Raw genomic sequence first — 13,237 nt, forward strand, 5'->3', positions numbered from 1 at the left:
AAGTGAAATCAAAATGATCTTCAAGTTCGTAGCCTGACTGTATTGGTATGATCAATATACACCTACATAACACATCCAAGAATTAATACGGTCCCATGTAATTTTCACAAAATTCCCCAGAACCATGAATGCCAGCATCTGGATTGATTTTCCCACAAAATTGGAACAGCTCGTTCAGAAGAAAATGTCATCTGCTCCTGAAGAGCAAAGAAAACCTCAGAACATAACTTGGTTTTTAAAAAAAATTGCTGTCAAACTAATGTCAACCATGGATTTTAACATTCTGGCTTTGGCTAACATTTTCACAACGAGCAACTAATAATTTCATGCTAAATTACAATTTGTCCAGAATTTGCACTTCAATATTATAAACATCTGGACATGAAAACACTAGGTACAATCCTGAACACAACAGAACATTGAGCGTTAATAGTTCAGTGCACAGTTACTCCAAAAGGGTCAATTACTTTCAAGTTAGACTACACATTTTTGGACATTGGATATTGAGTTTGCTACTTCAGCGACGAAATACCTTTAAATGGATGCCGAGGTCTTTGACCTTGAACACAAATTTAAGCAAGGAAAAAAGGGATAATTTTATTTTAATTGGAGTTCAGATGGTCACAATATGTGCATTTGCAAGTGTTAGTCCACGAGCAGTTATTATTATTGGATCCAGTGTCAACATTTACTGGGATAGGAGCTGGGCTCTACAGCCTCTGCATTACATCTCAATTACTTCAAACGCTCGGGCGCTGTGCTGCTGTCTTTTAACATTTTGCTGCTTTTAGAATATAAAAGCAACCAGTCAGTGGCTCCGTCCAATTTTCTTTTCCTACATAAGTAACATGAAATGAAGGATTAAAATGGGATAGCTCTTCTAACAAGCCAGCACACGCACAACTGGCAGAATGAAGTCTTCCAGTGCTGCACAGCTCTTCAATGCTACAATACACAACCTATCTTGCAAGCTCCCTCAACAAACATAACTTTATTTTCTAACTGACTGTCCAGTTTCACTTCCCTCCCCCCCCCCCCACCCTCTAAAATAAGTAACTCTGCTCACAGTCAAAATGAAAACCTCTTGTATATGGTACAGGAGTTATTGCATTTGTTCCACATGCTGAAAGGGAGATTTCATTATGTTTGATGCAAGTTAAAACTGAGCTGTAGTAATTACACCTGCTCTGTTTGACATTTAACTGTATTGTCTGAACTAATACCTAAACAGTTAAGATGCAATTTTCAGAACACAACACTGACCAAGGGGGGAACTGAAACTACTTGCATGAATCTGTAAGCAGCTTTCCATTATGGTCTCAAGAATTAATGAGAAACCAGAGTATGCAAGTTATCTGAATTCAGTATCCCATGGGATTGCAGGTGCTCCATCGTTCACGACTGGGGTTAACAGATGTTTGGTTTCTTGGGGAAAACAGAGGGATATGGGGAGGTGGTGAGGAAGTATTGTTGAATCTCAAGTTCAGTCACGATGGCACTGAATGGTCGAACAGGATTGCTGAGTGACAGGTACTCATTCTCCTGTTCTATGCATTTTCTTTCTCCACATTTCCCTTAAAAAAAACTCAAACTGAGTAATAACAGAGGACAGAAATAGGTTCAATGACCTAACTGGCTCTTGTTAGCATTATGCTCCGTCTGCCTATCTTTGCACTCCTCTTAAATCAACATAGCCTGGATTCCAGTTTTGACCCTGATGAAAGCATCAACCCGAACCATTAACTCATTCTTTATCCATAGAGGCTACCCAAATTGCTGAGCATTTTCAGCCTTTTGTTTTATTCGCTTTCTCCTGCACTGATCAAGCTTCTCTATAAATACATGCATGATATTTGCACCAACCAATCCATTTTGTAACATTTACTTGAAGGAATTGATTCTCACTGTTCTGCTACAAGCACACGGCTCCAACTCTGGTTTAAGGAATGCTAGTTGAGAGAATAAATAGGAGGAAGATACTCACAGATTGCAATGCCTGATAGGCAATACTCCAGCTATCTTTTTTGGTGCACAAATTTCCAAAGATCAGTGCACACAGCATTTACTTCCAAAAGAAGTCAATAAATCGGCATGTTGGAATCTTGGAGCAGCTGTGCAGTTCAGTAGGGACAATGCTCATAGGGTAAGAGAAAAGGAAAGATCTTTTGTTTAAAAAAAGTATTGTCATAGGTAAATTGTACTGGTGTTTTGGACTCTCTTATCTAAAAATGATGTTGCTCTTGAGCTGTTGGTCACTACCGCAGACTAAGCGTGCAGATTCTGTTTATCTGAAATACCAATTCAGGTTTCTGCATTTGTTCAGCTACAAACATATATGTATGCAGCTGGCTCTTGCTTGCTTCTGCTGGACTGCACTTGGCAGCTAGTCATGGGGTTTCATCCTGGTCCTTGCCTCTTGGCATACCCAGCACTTAAACTAACAGCTCTTCAAGTTGTATCACAACAAGGTGATGCACTTATTAATATAAATAGCATGTAACACAAGATCAATATGTCTGAAGTCACTTTGCATTCCAAATGTTCACTGACAGAAAATGGCCAACTTGTGCACAAGCCTCACACGCTCTGATAGAATAATGACCATATAACTTGCTGGAACAATGTTGACTGAAGGATAAAGAGATTGCACCGAGGCCAGGGCAGAACTCACCTGCCTGTTCAATTGACAAGACAGTTTAGATCAAAGTGGTGCTGGAAAAGCACAGCAGGTCAGGCAGCATCCAAGGAGCAGGAAAATCGACGTTTCGGGCAAAAGCCCTTCATCATTCCCGAAACGTCGATTTTCCTGCTCCTCGGATGCTGCCTGACCTGCTGCGCTTTTCCAGCAACACTCTGATCTAAATTCTGGTTTCCAGCATCTACAGTCCTCACTTCTGACCAGATGGTTTAGTCTGCTCCAAAAGGTAGCAAACACTCGTGACCAACAGCAACATTTTTAGGTGGGAAAGCTCATAACACCAGTACAATTTACCTATGACAATATGTTATTTTTAATCTTACCACTATGGTGAACGAGTGTTTTGGACTCGTTCCAAACTTAAAATCTTGAGGCATTTTGAAGGAAAAGCTGCAGAGTGGCAGTTTACTACATATAATGCTTAGAATTAGTCTTGCTCTCAAGAACTGTCGATTTATCTTTCTATTCCCAATGCAGTAGGAAATAATACTTGGGAAAAAAAAACAGTGCCCACTATGGAACTGCCAATGACAATTGTGTACTCAACATATTCTCTCCAGTCAGATGAGCATCCAAACTTGGAAGTATTGATATCACACTACTGCACAGCAGGGGTTTGCAGAACTGCTAAGAACTGCCCAGACTTTTGGGTCGGGGGTGAATGGGCTCCTCCTGTGGTGTTGGGGATTGATACCAACTGGCCTTGTGAGTGTTGCTGTTTTGTGTTTAAGAGCACAAAATGTAGTATTTATAATGATTTGGAGATGTCGGTGTTGGACTGGGGTGTACAAAGTTAAAAATCTCTCAGCACCAGGTTATAGTCCAACAGGTTTAACTGGAAGCACACTAGCTTTCGGAGCGATTCTCCTTCATCAGGTGACTATCAGCTGATGAAGGAGCGCCGTTCCGAAAGCTAGTGTGCTTCCAGTTAAACCTGTTGGTCTATAACCTGGTGTTGAGAGATTTTTAACTTGGTATTTAGAAGGCTTTCTACTGAGACTGCTAAATGCAGATGTCAGACTAGCTGGCCTACATCACCCAGGTTTCTCTCTCCCTCCTTTTGTGAACAGCAATGTTACATTTGTTAACTTCTAATCCACTGGGACTAATAAAGAAATTTGGAAACTTTGGAAAATCAGGAGTTCATCAAGTATCTAGACAGTTACCTTTTACAGAACCCAAGGGCATAGGGTCTGCGCCTGGGGGCTCGAGGGCTTTTAGACCATGAGATTTCTCCAATGTAGTTTCGCTGCTGATATTAATTATTTTCATATCCTCAATCTTAATAGCCCTGACTGATACAAAAAGCAGCCACTGCCACTTCTGAGCTAACAGAAGTCAATGAACCTGCGGCAGAGTAGAAGTTTGCTGGCAAGTGCACACTTGGAGAAATTGGTTGAGTCTCTTTCTGCACTGGTGTTACTCAGTTTTGTTTGTCCTGCTGAGCTGTACTCACCCATGCTAGTTCTAACCAGCTTTTAATAGCCCGCAGCACACGCCCTTTACATAAAAACTATTTTTTGTTTGAAAAACCAGAAAGAGAAACAAAAAGGAATGAGAGAAAATTTAATGAGGTCTTTGCGGCAGAATTCTAAAAAGGCTGGTGACAGTAGCCCTTCCAAGTTACTGTGCAGTTATTTTTATTCAAAACTAATTGAATCGGTTTGTACCCACTAGACAGAAAGCCTCAAGGGTGAAGAGGAGAAAAACTACAGATGCATTTTTGATTCAGACTGAGCAAAGACAATGGCAGCAGTGAGCCTGAGCTTGTAATGAGCTGCAAAGCCCATGGGGTTCTCAGACTGAGGTATCCCAAATCAAGGCAGGATATTAATGGGACAAGCCAGATCACACATCCCAGAAAGGTGCAGGGGCTGGTTTAACAGCGCAAAAATAAATTTAGGCCAACTTTCACTTTAATTCTGAGAGTTGCAAAAGAAATTTTTAAATGACTCAAGGAGATTCCCTCCCACACTACATTTGCGATCAGAAACAAAAAGGATGGAAGAGGCATAGGAAACAAAGTGAGCTCATCCCAAACTGGATTTCAAACTTTAATCAGCAAATCATAAAATCATTCAATACAGAAGCCGCCCTTTGGTCAATCACTTTCGTACCACCAAAGCTAGTGTAAATTTAAACCGTCACTTTCTAGCATTAAAGCTATAGTCTTGAATGTTATAACCCTGCTATAGGAAGGACGTTGTTAAACTTGAAAAGGTTCAGAAAAGATTTACAAGGATGTTGCTAGGGTTGGAAGGTTTGAGCCAGAGTTTTTATAAAATCATGAGGGACATGTTTAAGGTGACTAGACAAGGTCTTTTTCCCTAGAGTAGAGGAGTCCAAAACTAAAGGGCAGGTTTAAAGTGAGAGGAGAAAGCTATAGCAAGGACTGAAGGGGCAACATTTTTCATGCTCAAGTGTATGGAATAAGTTGCCAGAGGAAGTAGTGGAGGCTGGTACAATTACAACATTTGAAAAGTGCATCAATAGGAAGGGTTGAGGGGGATATGGGCTAAATGCTGGCAAACAGGACGAGATTAATTTAGGATATCTGGTCAACATGGACGAGTTGGACCAAAGGGTCTGTTTCCGTGCTGTTACAACAAATGCTCATCCAAGTATTCTTCGAAGGTTGAGATATGAACACCACCCTCTGGGGTGAAAGGTTTTCCTCAAATCTTATGTAAATGTCATGACCCCTTATTATTGACCCTGGGAGAGGGGGCTGGAGAGGGTATTTGTGCGGGGATACTGCAGTGGTGCAGTCAAGGTAATTCAACCATACAGGTTTGAGGAAGCGCAGCAGGTCAGGCAGCATCCAAGAAGCAGGACAGCCGACATTTCGGGCACGAGCCCTTCATTAGGGGCATTCCTGATGAAGGCGTTATGCCCGAAACATCAACTCTCCCACTCCTCAGATGCTGCCTGACCTGCTGTGCTTTTCCAGCAACACACGTTTAGACTCAACTCCAGCAGGTGCAGTCCTCACTTTCTCTAAATCTTATAAGCCCACTCCTATTTTGTTACTTTGAACTGCTCCTGTTTTCAGTTGGCTTGTCTGTTTATAAGAACAACACCATAAATAAATTTCTCAGCACTATGAAGTCCTGTCTGCACAGTGTTGGCTGCACAGATATTGAAGTCTGATGAGGATATGTGAATTATCTGGGTAGAAGATCAGAATTCTGGAAAAACAAACAAACGGATTTGTAATCAATATCCTTTTGAAATCCAGGGGGATCACACCATTGTATTGCCATCAAACTGCCTGTTCTTTGAAATACTGAGTTTAACTGGTTAAAAATTATTTGACTGTCTCAGATCTGTTGATTTTCCTTAACTCAGTACAACTTTAACCAAGTGGTAGTTAATTTTCTCCCAGATTATTTCTAAAAACTTTCTCACTCGGAGGTTAAAACTAGTTTGCTTGCAGTTGTTAGGCTCATCCTTCAATACTTTTTGAAGGGTAGCGTTTGCAGTTCTCAAGCCCACTGGCACCACCTCTATATCCAAAGATCATTGCCAGTGCTCCTGTGAGGATCTTGCTAACTTCCCTCAGAATCAGATCCTGGTGACTTATCAATTTTCCAATACAGGCAGCCTAGCTAATACCACAAACAACCTTGAGCTCATTGTGGGTCTCTTTTGCTGTGGACATGACAGCATCTTCCTCATTGGTAAAGATGGACGTAAGCATACATTCAACATTTCAGCCAAGCCCTCTGCTTCTTGAAATTTGAACAAGAACATGAAGCTAATTTTGAAACTCAAGACTGAATTGAGACATTTGTGTGTTCCACATTGCAATAGGCATCTCCTGGAAGTTTCTGAATGGGGAAATGGGGTAAACAGTATGGGGTCTGGCAAAAACAAAAATTCCATAGTGACTGAAAAGCATCAAATGTATCACACAACTGGTAATACATTCAAAATGCAAGACCTGAAGCAGCATGCTAGAAAGCTCAGCTTGCTTCATTACCACTGCACTTTAAAATCAAACAGCAAATATGCACCACTGCATCAATACAATCGGGAAACACTTCCTTGTCTGCCCTCTATCTACGTGCAGCCCGAGATAAGGACACTGCAATGGATTTAATGTCACCTTTGCTGACATGAGAACACCAACTGCTGCAAATGTGTGGGCAGGTCAAAATCTTCCTACAACTCCCTGCCTGACAGCACTATGAATGCGCCTTTGCAGACTACAGTGATACAAGAGGGAGGTTCAACACCACCTTCGGGCTAATCAGAAATGAACGCTAACTGCACACACAGAAACCAATGATATTAACTTCTCAGTTTAAATGCAGTGATTGTCAAAGTGGTGGATTTATTCCACCAGGGGGCTACTCTGAAATTATCCCTCCTTACACTACTTATCCATTTCTGTCTTCTTGCGTTTCTATTTCAACTAGCCATTTCCTCATTTTGATTCATTAAGCATCTGGGAGCCCAACCACATCAACCTAAAGGTTCTCTGATTTGGGTAACTCTCTGCTCTTTTTTGGCATTCATGCCAACATCAGAAAATAAGACCATAAGATATAGGAGGAGAATGAGGCCATTCAGCCCACTGAGTCTGTTCTCGATAATGGCTGATTCGTTTCTCAACCACATTCTCCTGCCTTCTGTCCATACCCTTTGATACGCTAATTAATGAAGAATGGATTTATCGGTTTTAGACTTATCTGTTTGAAGTGCACTCAATGGACTTTTCCTCCACAGCCCTCCGTGGCAATGGGTTCCACAGACTCACCACCCTCTGGCTGAAGAAATTTTTCATTGCAGTTCTAAAAGTTGTCCCTACACTAAGACTGTGCCTTTGGGTCCTAGTCTCTCCTACTAGTGGAAACATTTCTCCAAGTCCACTCTATCCAGGCCTCTCAGTATTCTGTAACTTAAATGCGATTCCCTCTCATCCTTCTAAACTCCCTAGTACAGACCCAGAGTTCTTAACTACTGCTATGGTAAGCTCTTCACCATCGGGATAGTTTTTTTTTTAACCTTCCTCTGGGCCCCCTTCCAGCGGCAGCACATCTTCCTCAGATAAATTTTTTTTTAAGATTAGATTACTTACAGTGTGGAAACAGGCCCTTCGGCCCAACAAGTCCACACCGACCCGCCATTCACCCATACCCCTTACCTAACACTACGGGCAATTTAGCATGGCCAATTCACCTGACCCGCACATCTTTGGACTGTGGGAGGAAACCGGAGCACCCGGAGGAAACCCACGCAGACACGGGGAGAACGTGCAAACTCCACACAGTCAGTCGCCTGAGTCGGGAATTGAACCCAGGTCCCTGGCGCTGTGAGGCAGCAGTGCTAACCACTGTGCCACCGTGCCGCCCTAAATGGCTCAAAACTGCTCACAATATTCCAAATAGGGTCTGACCAGAGCCTTACACCGCCTCAGCAGTACATCGTTGCTCATGTCTTCTAACTTTCTCAAAATAAATGCTAACATTGCACTTGCCTATCTAAATGCCAACTGAATCTGCACATTAACCTTAACAGAATCCTGAACTAGGACTCCCAAGAACTTGTGTGCTTCAGATTGCTGAAGTGTTTCCCCATTTAGAAAACAGTCTACACCTTTATTCGTTCTACCAAAATGCATAACATACACTTTCCCATATGATATTCCATTTGCCATTTCTTTGCCCATTCTCCTGGCCTATCCAAGGACTTCTGCAGCCTCCCACTTCGTCAACACAACCTCTCCCTCCACCGACCATGTGTTGCCTGTAAACTCAGCAATGCCCCAGTTCCTTTGTTCACATAGCTAATTCTGGTCCCAAAACTGCATTAGTAATTGGTTGGCATCCTGAAAAAGACACCTTTATCCTCACTCCATGCCTTCTGCCAGTCAGCCAATCCTTTATCCATGCCATTACCTTGCCCCTAATACCATGAGGTTATCATCTTATTTAGCAGCCTCCTGTGCAGCACCTTACCAAGGGCCTACTGGAAATCCAAACAGATCACATCCACTGGCTCTCTTTTGGTCAAACTCTCTCATTACTTCTTCAGAGAAGTCTAACAGATTTATCAGGCATGACCTCCCTTTGACAAAGCTGTACTGATTCAACTCTATTTTACCATCACTTCAAAGTACATTACATCTCATTTTTAATAATGGAATCTAAAATCTTACTAATGACCAAGGTCTGGCTAACCAACTTTTAGTTTCCTGTCTTCAGCTCTCTCCTCCCCCCCCCCCCCCCCCCCTTCCTTCTTCAAGCTATCTGCTTCTGAACTCTGGCATTAGTCCATCTGGTCCAGGTGATTTGTTGACCTTCAGACCATTCACCTTTCGCAGCGCCACCTCTTTACTGATGGCCTCCACACTCACCTTTGCCCGCAAATTTCTTGAAGCTCTGGTATGCTGCTGGTGTCTTCCCACTGTGGAGCCTGATACAAAAGTACCTTTTCGGTTTCTCCACCATTTCTTTGTTCCCCAATACTACCACTCCAGCGTTTCAATGTCCACTTCTGCCTTTCTCAACTTTTAAACATCTAAAAAAAATTTTGCAATCTTCTTTTACAATACTAGCTAACTTACCCTGATATTTCATCTTTGTACCCCTTTGTTGCTTTTTTAGTTGCCCTCTGTTGGCATTAAACAAAGCTTCCCACAAATCTTCAACATAATTTTTTTTTGCTTTTATGTTGTTCCTGACCTCCTTTGTCAGCCATGGATGCCTCATCCTCCCCTTAGCACGTTTCTGCTTCCTTGCAATGAATTCCTGCTGTGCTTCCCAAACTGCCCCCAGAAATACCTCCCATTGCTGCTGTCTGCTCCCTGTTAGGCTCCAGTTCGCTCCTCATGTTTTTGTAGTTACCTTGTAATACCATCACATCAGATTCCAGCTTCTCCCTCCCAAACTACAGGATGAATTCTATCATACACAGTAAGCTTTAAACTCCCTAATCAAGACTGCCTTATTGCACATCACTAAATCAACAACTGCTTGTTTCCTCGTGGGCTCTACCACATACTGCTCCAAAAAAAAACAAAAACAAAAGAAAAATCACCTAAGTGGCATTGTTGGGATTTGATCTGGAAACATATTTAGTTTTCCTTTTGGAATGGAAAAGACACACAACATGAACTAAACTCCGCCCAGTAAGATAGATTCTCAAAAATTCAGCAGGAACAACATTGCTTCTAAATATTGCTGGTCCTGTTGGGTTACAATCTCCTTTGAATTTGTTGTCCATAGCCTTTCAAAAGGTCACAGATTAGATGACCTTTCCCAAAGTCACGAGCAGATAGCTTTTATCCCCCTCCAAAGCATGATTCATTGCAGGCTACCACATGGCCGTGTGCGCATCTTAGAGGAACACTGAACAAGGCGGTTCTCCCCCCATATCCTTCTAAACTCCCAAGTACAGACCCAGAGACAAACTTTGTCTCCCTGCACGGTTACAGCATGACAAGGAAACCAGCCAGCATCCCCCATATCCAGGAGTACCAGATTAAGTGAAAGCTATCCTTACCTTCGCTAATCTTAGCAGTGCTTCTCTTTCATCTTCATCTTTCCGCTGCTTCTCCAGTCGATCCAACTGCTCAAAAAACTTCAGTTGTGACCGAGTATCATTCAATAGGCTGTATCGGTCATTGTCCTGCAGGAACACAAAGAAAAGCTGTGAAATGCTGGTCTCACAAGCAGGCTGCTTCAATTAATTTTGCAATTCATTTTGAAAATTCGTTTGGAGGTGAGACTTATTGACCATTTCAATATGCCCCAAGAGCATTCTGCTGTGGGATAGAAGTCACAGAGGCCAAACCAGGTACAGACAGCAGACTCCATTTCCAAAGAGATGTTAAAAGGGTGATTTTTCCCATGACAATGCAGTAATTGTCATGACCACCATTACTGATGAGCTTTTTATTCCAGGTACATTTAATTATTTAAATTTCAATTTCCCCAAGCTGCTGTGGTGGGATTTAAACTCTCAGATCAAGTTCATTAGTCCAGGCTTCTTAATGACTGATGTTTTCTTATAATTAACTGCAAAGCAAGAAATTTAACCTCTACTTCTTGTCCTCAGATCTAATAATGCCTCTGAAAAATAAACAGAAAACTGGTGTGATACTTGATGGAGATTTAATGTGCTTGACCAAAACCCACTTGCATTGTTTTTGGTCCACATTGCCCGTGGCAAGTTTCAATTTTCAATCCTATTTCATGACAAAATGTCAGTGACCTCAACCTGGGTTCTGACATACCCACACCAAGGGAGGTATGCAAAATTCAAAGTTGCTACAGGGCTGGCAAAAACTACTAGTACCTCCCACGATGTTGTGCCAATGAGATCTTCAACTGTTTAAAATTAAATAATAAAAATTACAGCTAGTATGGACTGTTGAAAAAGAAAATCCACTTGGGTTAGTCATGCCTTCTGGTAGGAAGAAATGAGCCATCCTTACTCAGTCCAACTTACATGTGATGTCAGAGCAACACCAAATTTGGTTGACTCAACTGCCCTCTGAAATGGCTGAACAAGTCACTCAGTTCAAGGCCAACATTTTTAAAAATTCATTCATGGTAATGTCCAGGTGCCTTTGAGAAGATGGCTGTAAGGTGCCATTTTGAGCCACTACAGATAGATCCATAGCATAAATTAGGGAGAGAATTTCAGGATCTTGACCCAGTGACACGGAGGGAATGAGGATATATTTCCAAGTCGGGAATGGTGAGTGGATGCTAGTGTTCCATATTTGTGTTTTTTTATTCCAGGTTGTGGGTTTGAAAGGAGCTGTCCCAGAAACCGCAATGGAAGTGCGGATTTTCTCTAATGACACCACATGTTCATCACCACCCGTGACTCCTCAGATGCGGAAGCAGTCTATGTCCAAATGCAGTTAGACAATGTCCAAGTTTGGGCTGTGTTGTGGCAAGTGACATTTACACCACAAACGTCACACAACGATCGTTTCCAACAATAAAGTACCCAGACATTGTGACATAATGTTCAATGCCATTCTCATCATAGCATCTAACTCTATCAACCACTTGGGGCTTACCAATTGCCCTCAAACTGAACTGGACTAGCCATATAAATACAGAAGCTACAAGAGCAGGTCAGAGGTTAGAAATCTGCAACAAATAACTCACCTCCTTCCTCCCCAAAGCCTGTCCACCATCTACAAGGCACAAGTCAGGAGTGTGATGGAATACTCCCCACTTGCCTGGATAGGGGCAGCTTTAACAACACTCAGGAAGCTTGACACCATCCAGGACAAAGCAGCCGCTTGACTGGCACCACATCCATAAGCATCCACTCCCTCCATCACTGTCACCAATGGCACCTACTTCCCAGAAACTAATTCCAAAATAGCTGCAACTTTCCGAATTAGGAAAATGTTGGCCTTAAAAGTGAGGCAAAAAAAAAGTTTTAACTTAACTTACACAAAGCCAATACTGCTCAAGATCAAATCTGTTTAATAGATTTTAATCAGAGAAGATCAGCCACTATTTAGCTACTTTACTTCACAAGTTTAAAGAGATGGCCGTTAAACGGTAACCCTCATGTGCCAAGAGGCTGCGTTTTGTTTATGAATACCACACTGGTGAACATCAGGATTTGATTCGCTGAATGATACAAAACAGGAGACCATTCAACCTGTGTTGGCTCTCTCAAAGACCCATCCAATCAATACCTACTTGCCTTGCTCTGTGTCCACAGCCCTGCTCCCCTGGATCTCTTCAAATATGAACTCTCAGCTTTCTTGAAACTCATTAAATGTCGCCTTCCACACGTTCAGACAGTAAATTCCTGTAGAAAAAAAGTCACCACCCTCTGGCATTTTTGCCAATGAACTTCAATCTGTGTCCTGTGGTTACCAACCCTCCTGCTTCTGGTTTGCAGTTGATGTCAAAATTGCCTGAATCTGGTTTATCGGATTGAAGATTTCCTGATATCCTTTACATCAAAACAAAACCCAGCAAAATGTATTAGTTACTCCCAAAGGCTGTAATTAGAATTGAAGTAATACAAATCTGCCCCAATGGTTGTAGATAAATGGAATAGCTAGTGCAAAAAAAAAGTCACAAGATAAGACTTCCTACTTAGCTTGATTATCTGTGGGAGATTTGACAATATCCCTGAACCCAGACAGGGATGCTCGTATACCTGACCCTGTGATTCCGACGGTGAGGACAAAGTGAAAAAGTGATGTTCAAGAAAATTATTTCCACTGGCAACGGAAGGGGAAAGAGTGAGAGGGAAGGCAGCAGAAACAGATTTAATAGTGACCCTCAAATGAAAATTGGATAAATATTGCTAATTAAGGGATTGCAGGGCAATGAGAAAGACAGAGGTTGTGGAGCTAATGGGGCAGCTCTTTCACAGCACAGACACAATGGGCAGAACGATACAGTCGATAGGGAAACTTTGTCTGTTTTTGCTTCCCTATCCTGCACCCACCAGTCAGCATTCACTTCCTGCACGATAGCTAACATGCTTCGATGTTGGTCAGGCTGTGAGATACCAGGAAAAGTTGGAACAGCCATGTGCAGGCTG

The 13,237-nt window shown here is 42.1% G+C and overlaps 1 protein-coding gene across 3 annotated transcripts in view; it reads right to left on the reverse strand.

The window, feature by feature from the left end:
• LOC132815118 (transcription initiation factor TFIID subunit 4-like) overlaps window positions 1-13,237 on the reverse strand; it is a 137,437-nt gene that overhangs the window by 61,419 nt on the left and 62,781 nt on the right. For all 3 annotated transcript variants that reach the window (XM_060823898.1, XM_060823896.1, XM_060823899.1), the window contains exon 12: window positions 10,208-10,333. In XM_060823898.1, coding sequence (XP_060679881.1) covers window positions 10,208-10,333 — 126 coding nt within the window. The remainder of the gene's footprint in view (window positions 1-10,207; window positions 10,334-13,237) is intronic.

The sequence above is a fragment of the Hemiscyllium ocellatum genome, chromosome 4, assembly GCF_020745735.1.
Source record: "Hemiscyllium ocellatum isolate sHemOce1 chromosome 4, sHemOce1.pat.X.cur, whole genome shotgun sequence".
In the NCBI taxonomy this organism is placed as follows: Eukaryota; Metazoa; Chordata; class Chondrichthyes; order Orectolobiformes; family Hemiscylliidae; genus Hemiscyllium; species Hemiscyllium ocellatum.